The 11,827-nt window shown below is 42.6% G+C and overlaps 1 protein-coding gene across 1 annotated transcript; it reads left to right on the forward strand.

Moving 5' to 3' along the window:
• Positions 1–462: 462 nt before the first annotated feature.
• Positions 463–6,583, forward strand: ndc80 (NDC80 kinetochore complex component; the record flags this gene model as incomplete). Its single annotated transcript, XM_068738665.1, has 16 exons — positions 463–560; positions 796–879; positions 1,336–1,462; positions 2,241–2,413; positions 2,876–2,978; positions 3,071–3,160; positions 3,402–3,495; positions 3,656–3,756; positions 3,887–4,031; positions 4,242–4,447; positions 4,604–4,753; positions 5,090–5,179; positions 5,316–5,408; positions 5,498–5,628; positions 5,829–5,931; positions 6,160–6,583. Coding segments are annotated over 16 exons (1,917 nt in total), but the record flags the coding sequence as incomplete, so codon positions are not given.
• Positions 6,584–11,827: the final 5,244 nt, after the last annotated feature.

Consider the following 11,827-nt stretch of genomic DNA (forward strand, 5'->3'; position numbering starts at 1 on the left):
CTAGTAAATTACCGAAATGAGTTTTTATAATTGAAAATAGTCCGCATATAAAATCCGGACCAAATGTAGCGCTTTCTGGAATCAGACGAAAAAAGACAGGCTGTCGCCCGTCTAGCGACATTAGCTAGACATTAGCTAGACATTAGCTGTTAGCATTAGCCACGGTTAGCTATTGTTAGCTTCAGATAGTATAAGGTCCTATATAGAACCTGTCGTAATATAGGGGTTTATGTTTAGGAATTAAACGAGTAATTCAAGCATTGAAATTGTCTTGTAAGGTTAGTGACGCGTCGCTACGCCGCTAGCTGGGGAGCTAACAAAGTATCCAGTCAGTCAATATTAATTCAAATTCTACCCAATACTGTCACTCTTGAATGCCGCTCGCCGTACTTTGGCAGGATGCGAGAAATGGCGTAATGACTTCGTTAAATAATCTGTTTAACGTCGTAATAACTTGTCTTAAGGGGGAGGCTGAGTCGAGCAACAAGCAGCAGAATGTCGGAGCTGCCCATGAGAGTTCAGGGCAACAGGATGAGCACGGCCTACACAACGCCCCAGAGGTTTGTTTTTACTAAATTAAAACATTCAGATTTCAGCTGCAGTAAAGCATATATGTTCTTATGCTTAAGCTGAGCGCTCTATCACAGTTCATACTTTTGGGAGATTTCCATGCTATTATTTGGGTGGTGACGAAACGCGACACAAACAACAATGGAGGAGTGACAGTTGTTTCAAATATTTATTCACCAAGTGCAACACATCCACTTGTTTATTTACAGTTGCGTCTTGTTACAGCAAAAAACCTTCGTTTGGGAAGCTCAGCATCCCCAAACCACAGTCTGTCACCTCTGAAAGGAGAACCAGCTTCTTCGGTGCCCGGTACGTGCATTTAAATGTCCCTCACATATATTCCCACCCTGCCATAGGATGGGTAGATGAACAGTATGCAAATAAATGAAACGGAACAGATTTTTTCAGCACAATTTCAACAGGAGTAGGATTAAATAATGATAAAGTAAGCAATAGCGATATATTGGGTTTCACAATGGGGCAAGACCTTCCATGTAAATCTTTTAACATGATCTCAAAGAGAGTTATACTGTTCCTCTGTAATAGACAAAAAGTCAATGAACATTTGCTTGCACGATTTCCAGTTTTGCATACACAAACTAAGGAAAGAATTATTGTTGTACTGCAGGATTCTGAAATGAGCATATTAGAATAGAGTCGATCATTCTAAAGTTTAGTCAGAAAATCCAAAAGAGCTAGATTTTTAGGTCCGTCAACATCCAATCAAGTAAGAACCTTTGTGATATGTTTCTGTATTAACTGCAGTACTAGTGGAGCCAGCATGCCGCGCAACAGCACCATGTCAGGGTTTGGTGGGACGGAGAAGATCAAAGACTCCAGACCTCTACATGATAAATCCTTTGTGCAACAATGCATCAGACAGCTGCATGAGGTGGAACACTTATTCAACACTCATTGAATACATATCTGGGTAAAATGTTTGTTCTAGCATTACTGCACTCTTTATTTTCAGTCCATTAAAACAACTATCTTACACCACCCCCTTTGTGTGTGTGTGTGTGTGTGTGTGTGTGTGTGTGTGTGTGTGTGATGAAGTAAAACAAAAACGTGTATCTAAAATTAGTGAGCAATTGACATAGTGAAAACAGTATGTAAGTATATACCTTTTTGTTTATTACTTATTATAGTAAAGTACAGAAAACATTCAGGGCAACTAGGATCTTTAAAAACTCATTAATCAACTTAAATTTATATTTTGTTCTTTTTAAGTCTAAAATGTCTTCAAATTTCTAGTATGGGAGGGAAATTAAATTTTATCTGGGCAGAATGAATGTTTTTGTACATCTTTTGTGGGGTTTCTACAATATTTCATCCCGTATACATTCAAAGATCTCATTATGTTCCTATCTGTTTCAGTGACTATCAACATTACTCCTTTCTGATATGAAGCCAAAAAGAAAGTTATATTTTATTTTTACAGAGCTATCTTGTTTATTTAATTGATTCCATCATATTGGTTCTTGATTCTGTTTGATGGATTCTATGAATAGTATAGTACCCGGTCGGTACTACGTTTCACACTCTTGTCTATTCTACAGTTAACACACAGTACCCTGCTTTCACTGTTTGACAGTGTGGAATTCAACTGCATCTCAACCAAAAAAACCACATTTTGATTGGTGTTGATATTTTCCCATATATATTTATAGTTCCTGGCTGAGCACGGTTACCCTGGAACTTTGTCAACCAAGACCCTTCAGTCTCCCTCGACCAAGGAGTTTGTGAAGATGTTTGAGTTCATCTACCGTCAGCTCGACCCAAGCTTTGAAATGCCTAACTCGAAAGTTGAGGAAGAGGTTCCAGCTATCTTAAAAGCACTGAGGTGAACGTCTAGCTTGTTAGTATTTAGTCTGTTGTTGTCATTTATAGTGGATAAAAACACAAAACTTTTTTAAGATTGTTTCAGTGCATAAAATGAACAGAAAATGCACAAAAAAGTATAATTAAATGAAATACTTTATTAATCATCTGCAGACACACACAATGAAATCGAATTAAAGACCCTTATACTCATGTTAGTGCAGAAAACAGGTTTTCCCTCCTCCAACAGGAGTATAAGTATCTTGGCTCGCTAGCTGTCAATTAGAATTGAAGAAGCCTCTTGGATCAGCAGTGAAACATCTTCAACCAAACTTAAACAAGTCCTGTTGATTCTTGGTTTTTGCTTTTTGTGATTTACCTAAACCTGAGAACCTACAAAAACATCGCACAAGATGTAAATATTGTATCATTTGTTAGATGTTGAGACACAAGAATGATTGTTTCTGTCTTTTTCTACTTTAAGGTACCCATTTGTTCTCTCCAAGTGTTCGATGTATTCAGTTGGAGCTCCCCATACCTGGCCTCAGGCACTCGGGGCTCTCGTGTGGTTAATTGATAATGTTAAGGTGAGAAGGAAGCAAAACTTGGGGGGTGGGGCGGTTACTGTTGGTGTGTTTAAATGATGTGAATCCTGTGTTGTGTGTACTCTGTGGAGCAGATCAAGTGGAGTTTGAGTAAGCAGGAGCTCCTGTTCAGTGACTTCTGTGAAGACGGTGACAACATGGAGGATGGTGCCGGGTACAACAAGGTAGAATAAACACGCCACGGATAAATGTCTAGAGCTGGGTCACATACTCCACGTGCAACATGTTGCTAGAATCAAACACAAGACCTTCATGATCCATCCTGGAAAGCCGTAAAGGTGTTTTCCTTCTCCTGCTTACAACAAGATTCTCATGACTTCTCTTTTTTTCTTCCTGTTGAACGCTTAATATATATAAATTGTTTGTTTTGTAAATCTTCTCCATTTTGTTCACTTCTCTACGCAGCTGTTCCTGGATTACACGGCAGAGACTTATTCTAAATTCATGCGAGGTGGCGACACATATGATTATGAGGATGACACCTTCATCACTAAACTAAGTAAGCACAGCGTGGGTATGAAAATAGTGGCGGGTTTTTGTTTTCATGTCGATTCAAGCGTAATGTTAATTTTGTTGTTTTTGTTTAGATTTTTATATTTACCGTATATAAAAATTGATTATGCAAGTCCAATGAGGTGCGCGTGCGCTTTCTTCCGCAGAGAAGTTTTACGATGTTGACGAATCCTCGCTGTCTGTGATGGAGGAGAAACACAGAATCCTGAGCGAGCAGCTTGAGAGACTAGAGAAGGAGAGCCAGACGGTCAGTGTGCATGTGCATACATTGATTCAGGGTTTTAAGACCTTTGTATTTCCAATATCATCAAGGAAATGTAAAAAAAAAAAAAGGAAATACCGAAGAAATACTGATTCTTTGTCCTTTACCTGAACAGGACCGCCTGATGACAAAGAGGATGGAAAGGATGAAGCTGCAGACGGACCTGAAGCAACTCCAAAACTATCGAAGCAGCCTGGAGTCCTTTAAAACTAACCTGGAGAACAAAGACTCTGAACTAAACAACGAACTTGAGAACGCAGGTGAATCGTAATGTTCTTTGTGACCGTGTTAGTCTGGCTCTGTGGCAGAATGCACAGGAGCATGTGGAAGCCTGTGTGACCTAGTGTTTACTGATTTTCTATTTACTCACAATGCAAGGTACAAATATTATTTAGTTTCCTATTGTTAATTATTTGGTGTTCAGTGCAAGAAAAACAAACAACCCTCCCCTAACCCTCTTCGTCCTGCAGCCAGTCATTTGGACGCTCTAAAACATGAGCGAAATGAACTCCAGCAGCAGCTGCAGAACCAGAAGTTCACTCCAGCTGATGTGGAGAGAATCAACAGAGAGAAAAGAGAACTCGAGCAGACTATCTCCGGTCTCACCAAGTCTCTGGAAGATGCTGAACAGCACAAGTGGAATGAGGAGATCGCTCTGGCCAAAGTGAAAGAGAAGGTGGTGTATAGTATAGCGTCGTGTCAGAGCAGCAATATTAAGAATCAGTTCTGAAGCTTTTTGTGAGAACTGACTCCTGACGTGAATTTAATACATTCTAAATCTGTCCTTGCCTCTTTTGTGTCTTTCCTGCGCTACAATTTCCCTCCATCGCAGGCAGAGCTGAAAGTATCGGAGTACAACAAGCTGGCACGTAAACTGAAGCTGATTCCGATGTCGGCAGAGAACGCTTGCGGCCGCGACTTTGAGATCAGGCCATTTGATTGTGCATCTGGCACCATGGTTCAGCAAAAAACGCAGATACAGGTAATGCAGGGATCTCATTACAAATGGTTCTAATGAAGGGAGATTTTCAATGTTTTTCCACGGTGGCAGATTTAAAATCACAGCAGAAAAGAAGAATATATTTACTCGAGCCAACAGGGGAAATCCTTGTGATCCATAAGTGCAATTAAAAATAAAAATAAATACTCTTTGCCATGTGATTTAACCCTGTTTCCTGGTAACGATTGTGTTTTTTCTAATCACTATTCTCATGTACTTATGGTGCTCCATGTGACTCGCATGAGGCCAAAGGTGTTTCTCCATTAGATGTTTGTGTTGTGTGTACTTGTTTGATGTGTGCTATGCTGTGTGTTTTAGATGCTCCTGACGAAGCTTATCAGCGACGTGGAGGAGGAGAACACTCGGTTGGCCAACATGAAACTCACTCTGGAGGAATCTTCGGAACAGGTAACCTCTTTCTGTTACATTTCCCACAATGACACAGCGTTATGTACTAAAGCCCAATGATAAAATAAAAAGTACATATTTCACGGATTCTTTAAAGTTTATCTTATTTGTGTGTGTTTCTGTATCTGCCTTCAAGGTGAATTCTAACATTTTGGACAAGTCCAATGACTTGAAGCAGCTGAGAGAACAGATTCGGAAGCTGGACGAACAGTTAGATTGTGAAATGCAGGTACAGTCTGCTTCACTCCATTCACGTGCTGGCGGCGCAGTTGTACCATGCACGTATGCTGCTAATGGCAGTTTCCCGTGTTTGTGTAGGAACTGGCCCGAGAGGAAGAGGATTGGGCAGGAGAGATGAAGTCAGCGGAGAACCATCAAAAGCTCCTTGAGAAGAAGGTTAATTACGGATACGATGAAGCTGTGCAACAACTGAAGGCAGCACAACAACAGTGAGTAACATCACGTGTTTATCAGCAGTAACCGGGAAGGATTAGCTCCTGTTGGGGCTGGAGGCCACTATAAAATCACTGCTAAACAAACGATATCGTTTCAACTCCACCCAAGTTATTCACATACTCACTTCATTTGTGTGATTTATTTATCCTCTGTTTCTGTCCAACTGAATGATGAGTCTTGTTTTCTTCCTCAGGTACCACCTGGTGCTCCAGGAAACCAACGAAGAGAGACGAACCGTTGCTAATAACCTTGCCTCCGTATTTACCGCAGCGGCCGACCACTTGTCAGTGACGGAGGTAACTATTTCTGCATCTGTCCTTTACGCAAGGCAGAATTGATGTCTCGAACATACTTCAAATCAGAAGTGAATGTGCTTGAATACGTAGGGTGCAGGTAATGCACACAGCAAAACTGTTTAACATAATGTTCCTTGTTACTCTATAAGTACGCCTTGTCTGGTAGCTGCATTAGTCCTCTGTGCCAGCATTTATGCCGTGCTATGAATGTGTAATCTCTTACAACAGAAGTGTCTGGAGGACTTGCACTGCAGAGTTCAGCGCGTCTGCTCTAAGGCTGTCGAAGAGGACCAAGCTGCTGTGACCAAGCTGAGAGAAACGTTGAAGAGTTTCGTGCCCAAGGCAAATAGTTTGTAAAGGAAGCGGAAGGATCTGCAGGAGGAGATCATAATATTAATAGAAGTGTAATTTGTTAAACACTGTTATATTGTTTAAAAAAACAAACTTACCCTTCCTCTTTTTATTGTTATCATTATTATGAATATTTTTTTGGCTGCTTTGTCCTCCTTCGCTGGTCATGCTGCGCTGCATCAGCTTAAACATCGGTTGTTTCAGTCAATAGATGGCAGCACACTCCACGGCCAGCAGCGTGTTCAGCTAGTTTGTTAGCTGTTAGAAAGACAAACATGTTTCTGATGTGCTTATTTTTCTTCTGAGGCTTCTTTTCCAATCTTAACTGTTCATTAAGTTTCATCAATAAAGTATTCAAACAGTAAGGAATGTTTTCAAACATCTTTCTTACTCAGAGAATTCATGGAATCAATAAAATAACCCTGTGGAACCTCGGTTTGTCTAAATTTCATCCAATCCACAGCTGATATTTAATGTTATTTTTAATATGTGAATGAGTTTTTTGTTTCCATTTGCCAATCATCTTATTTATTACCAAGCACAGCAGAACATTTAAGTTCCACATACCAGCCAAAACTCGTAAAAACTAACTGACTCACTGGTAAATGACAGAGTGAAAGTTTACAGCACTTCTGCAGTGGATTTATTGCAAATTATTTGGCCAAAGCAACTCAGAAAAGTGAATGTCTCATCGTCGTATTCACTGCCGCTCATTGTTCCTGTTGCCAAAGGACCCTGCAGGCTTGGCGTCCAGTTGGAGCATATTTTGGACATTTTCAAATAAAGATGTCTTCTGATGCGGCTGCTCTTGTTTTTTTTGACAGCAGTGGTGTTGATCCGGAATTCAGGAAAGCATGTTCTTTCCAATTCCCTCGTGTTGGTCAGCTTTAAAGGATAATCTGGCCGGCACCGATGAGAAAAGTAGAGTAACAGTCACAAATTGTACCTAAGAGGTCTTTATGTTTTTTAGAGGGATGATATTGAGTTGCCCTGAATTGTTTTAATTCATCACATCCAATGAGGTCAGAATGTGATACTTTCTATTTGGCCACGCGTGTGTTTCTAATTTACCATTTTGAAAGAATGTACAGATTTAAAGCCGTTTTTACAACAGTCCAGTAAAATTCAACACTGAATAGTTAATGATTACTCAAGTGATTGATTACAAGACATTAGTTCTTCACATTAGGATAAATAGTCAACTATTAAATGAATCTTAAAAATGTGATTGTTACATTATTATTATTATTATTATTAACTGATAGTAAAGTGAGCATCTGAACATTTTATATTGTCATAAGAAGAAAAACAATCTTCAGGTGAGTCCATACTCAAATACATTACAAAATAACGCAGCTAATTAGATATCATCAATATTACTGATGATATCTAGTAATATAGTAATAGTGGTATTTTTAGTTGGAAAGCGTCACAAATAAGGCTCGTGTAGGGACTTGAGGCCGAGCGGCCGGGTATTAAAACTCCACGTCGCGTCAGTCCAGTCAAAGAGAACGTCTGAATGTTAAAGCGTGAGAGAAATGTTTTGACACATTTGATTAAGAGAGATGAGGTGAACCTGAGAGAGGGAATGAATGCTGTGATGGATGTGTGTGTGTGTGTGGGGGGGGGGGGGGGGGGGGTACCATGTGTTAACAGCTACAGAGACTTAACTCAACCAAACAGGGCAGACCTCGGCGTGTTTATCAGATCAGATGTGGACAGGTGGCATCTATAAAAGCCGTTCTTCCGGACGTCAGCTTGTGTGCGTCTCTTCGCATGTGTGAGAAATTGAATGTCATGATTTGTGTATCTTTGAACACCTAGAGGCATACACATGGTGGCCTACGTGTGTGTGTGTGTGTGTGTGTGTGTAAAAGACAGCAAGTAACTCCTTGTGCAGGAATTGATTTCTGAGTAAAAACGTGTTTGTTTTTCGCTCTCTTCTGTTTCCATGCATCTTTGCGTGCTGTGCGGTTCTTTCTTGGGCATGTTTGTTCTCACGTAGCGCCCGTGGCCCTCAGCCTCTGTCGACCTGTTTCATCTTGGATCACTGCATTCAAAACATTTACCATGAATTCCTGGTACAGTGTCTGCTCCCCCTCACACAGAGAGGAAGTCAGTATTACCCAGCCGAAGGCAAAAGCCGTGCTCTTCCAGGGATTGTGTCTGTGTGTGTGTGTGTGTGTGTGTGTGTGCTTGACTCTTGTAGGGAGGCAGATGTAAGGAGGAGGGTATTTGATGGCGCCGACTTGCGGCACGCACATGAGAAGGAAACTCGGATGCCAAGGAGAAGCACGGGATGTAAAAACAAAGGCTGAATTCTTTCCTGCTCCGTGACCTGGAGAAGTTGTGCGTCGTTGCTCTGCTGTGTGGCATCAGCCTATCAGGATGCAAGCTGTCATAGTACAGGCAGTCAGGCCGAAAGGTGTTAATGCGGAGTCTTATTAGGGGTTAATCTCATCCATCCACCATTAGAATAATCTGTTCTACAGATGTGGGGAAACGAGGCCACAGAGAAAGGGGAGCATAAAGAGGGGAAGCGAGCTCTGCCCTCTGTTCCCTACTAGTTTCTGTCGCTCAGCTAACTGTCAAAAGACCGTCGGTATCCTTAGACCTACGTTATGACCATAGCTCTGGCATTTTGATTTCTTTTCCAGCATCTAATTGTCTCCAGATTTAGAGGACAAATAAACTTCTGCTTGGAGCACAGAAATGACGCAGCTCTCGAAATAAGATTCGGGTCTGAGGATCCTCACTGAGGTAATTGACATTTAATCATTTGACATTTAAACTTCCGCACAATAATGCAAGGATTATAGAAATAGAAATGTGTGTTATTGCGCGGCTGTCAGACCTTTGGTGCTCTGAATGTGTAAAGCATTTGTGCAGCTCTGTGCGCTGGAGGAAGGGCAACATCTGTTGACTACACAGACTTGAAATCAGAGATGATTACTCACAGACAGAAGGAAATTCTGTAAATGAGAAAGTTGTGCGTACAAAAATATACAAATGCGTAATCGGAAAAACATGAGATATTTAAGTTGACACTGTCAAGATCGTATCAGCTCCACGCTTGCACCCGTCACACGACTCCACCGTGCAAGCGCCCTGCAGCTGGCTGGGCAAACAGCTGGGTCGCGTTTCCAACGCCATCGGTTTGTCAACTCTTGCAACAATTACATAATCTGCTATAACTGGTTTTCACATGTTATTACTACCTCTGTCCAGGTTATGTCAACTTCTGTGATGCTTCCATTTGTTTGTTGATTGGTTGGATGAGAGTTATTGTGAAGTCTGGGTGTGTTCCAAGATGAGCTGATTTGCTTGGCCCGCTCTGCTGAGTTCATTTAAATATTACACGTGTGAAGTATTTTTTATTTTTGGAATCCCGCTTCTTCTTTTGGGAAACAAGTGAAAGGTTTGTACAAAAGCCAGATGACTGTTTTCTAATTTGGAGCATCAAGGAGACTCTTCGTTCTCATTTACACTTCCGTGTCCGTGCGCTTCTTTTTCAACCACAAATCAGCTTTTAAACAACCGTGCACACTAAGCCGTCTCATCTTCGCCTGCACACTTCCAGCTCCTTACTGGTTTCTGGACCGTCTCACCCAGAGGCCGCACGAGGCTGCAAAGCCTCTCCAGGGCCTGCTGCACTATTTTCACCGTAAAAACAAATGCTCATCCATTCATCGAAAGGGTCACGGCAAACAAATGAAGATCAGCTTGCTCATCATTGCTCAGCCTGCAGAAACAGATGCATGTACTCTGCTGCTGGTCTGATGGAGCTCGTTTGAAGTGCCCTTGATGATGCTATCAGGGTTCATCTTGATTTTGGGAGTCGAAATTTAGCACACAAAGGCACAATTAACAACTGGTATGCAGAGTTTGAAGATGCGGTTGTTCACCGAGGGTGAATAGGAAGATTGAATATTATAAAGCTGGTACAGGACACTCTCAACAGCATCAGTGTCACGACATAAGTCCTTAGTGCAGCTGGATAAGAAGCAGTTCTTCAGTGTGAATGCGGCGCTGCACTGTCTGCTCCTGTCATCACAAGCGTTTGTGCGACACGATCTTTTTCCACAGGCTCTTGCTCGGCTCCTGACGTCCAGTGCTTCCTCCTTGTGATGAAAGTGTGCCTTGTCGACATGATGACAGCTTCCTCTGTGACGCCACTGCATGTTGACGGGCTCCTGTGTGCTGTAATCACGCTACCTCTCGTTGAATAAAGCATTAGACGCAGCAGGGGGTTCTTCTTGTCTTTCATTTCAACCCAGTCATGATTCGATTCAGCAACATCGTTAAACATAATATATTTATCCATAGAATCTGCAGTGAGAAGACAACACAGTAACCCTCCCTGCAGTCACTTTGAGGTCCATATGCAATGGAGATTCAGACTACTTTGATTTACAAAGGATGGCCTTTGTGGGATTAGCTCATTTCATAAAAGTATAAATTATAGCTTAAAAAAATATTATTCTTTCAGTTGTCAGAAGGAAACGCCAAGGCCCACTTAAAAAAAAGAGGCTTTAATTGTAATGGCGTGAACATATTAGACCATCATAATTGTTGAATTTGGGACAGCGAGTTAGTTAGTCAGGATTTTCATGTCTACCGTAATTCTCGGTGTACAAGCCGCTACTTTTTTCCAATATTTTGAACCTTGCGGTTTATGCAACGACGCGGCAAATTTACGTATATTTTCCCACTTTCTTTACGAGCCGTGTTTCGTTAAAGACTATTTATTTTCGTTACAAAATTAACGCCCGCCCGCCCGGAGGGAAAGCCCCGCTTGCGCGTAGCTGGGGAGATCTGCGAGAAGGGCCCGGCGCTCGTCCAGAGTCGCCGCCGCCGGACCGCCGTACCCGGTCCCCGCCGCCTGTCCGCCATCCGCTACGCGGCGTCGGACGCGCCGCGTAGCGGGGAAGGAACCCACCCCCTCGACCTCCCGGGCGTCCCCACCCCTGCCGCACCACGCTCCCGCGGACGGAGGATGAGGGGCACGGGGGCAAGGGGGACGGGGACACCCCGCCAGGCGGGCGCGCGCGCCGCGCAGCCTCCGACGGGCGGAGAGGGGAGGGCGACGGGGCGACTGCTCCCCCAGCCGCGGCTCGAGCCCAGCCCCGCTTCGCACCCCAGCCCGACCGACCCAGCCCTTAGAGCCAATCCTTATCCCGAAGTTACGGATCTGATTTGCCGACTTCCCTTATTCTAACATGCCAGAGGCTGTTCACCTTGGAGACCTGCTGCGGATATCGTTACGAGCCGTGTTCCGTTAAATAGCATTTGTCTCAATGCACTTGCGGCTTACGAATATGTGCGGCTTATTTTAGTACAAAATATATATTTTTTTTAATTCAGTGGGTGCGGCTTTTTCACAGGTGCGCATAATAGTTCAGCAATTACGGTACATGTTCTATAATCCAAAGACCAAAGTCTCTCTAACTCTCTCAGTTAATGATGGTTAGAGTCTGGTTGTAGACTTTTGGACAGGACAAGGCTACCATTTTGCTTTTCCATCCAGTGGAGGTCAGTTGTTTGC

The sequence above is a fragment of the Brachionichthys hirsutus genome, chromosome 4 (assembly GCF_040956055.1).
Source record: "Brachionichthys hirsutus isolate HB-005 chromosome 4, CSIRO-AGI_Bhir_v1, whole genome shotgun sequence".
In the NCBI taxonomy this organism is placed as follows: domain Eukaryota; kingdom Metazoa; phylum Chordata; class Actinopteri; order Lophiiformes; family Brachionichthyidae; genus Brachionichthys; species Brachionichthys hirsutus.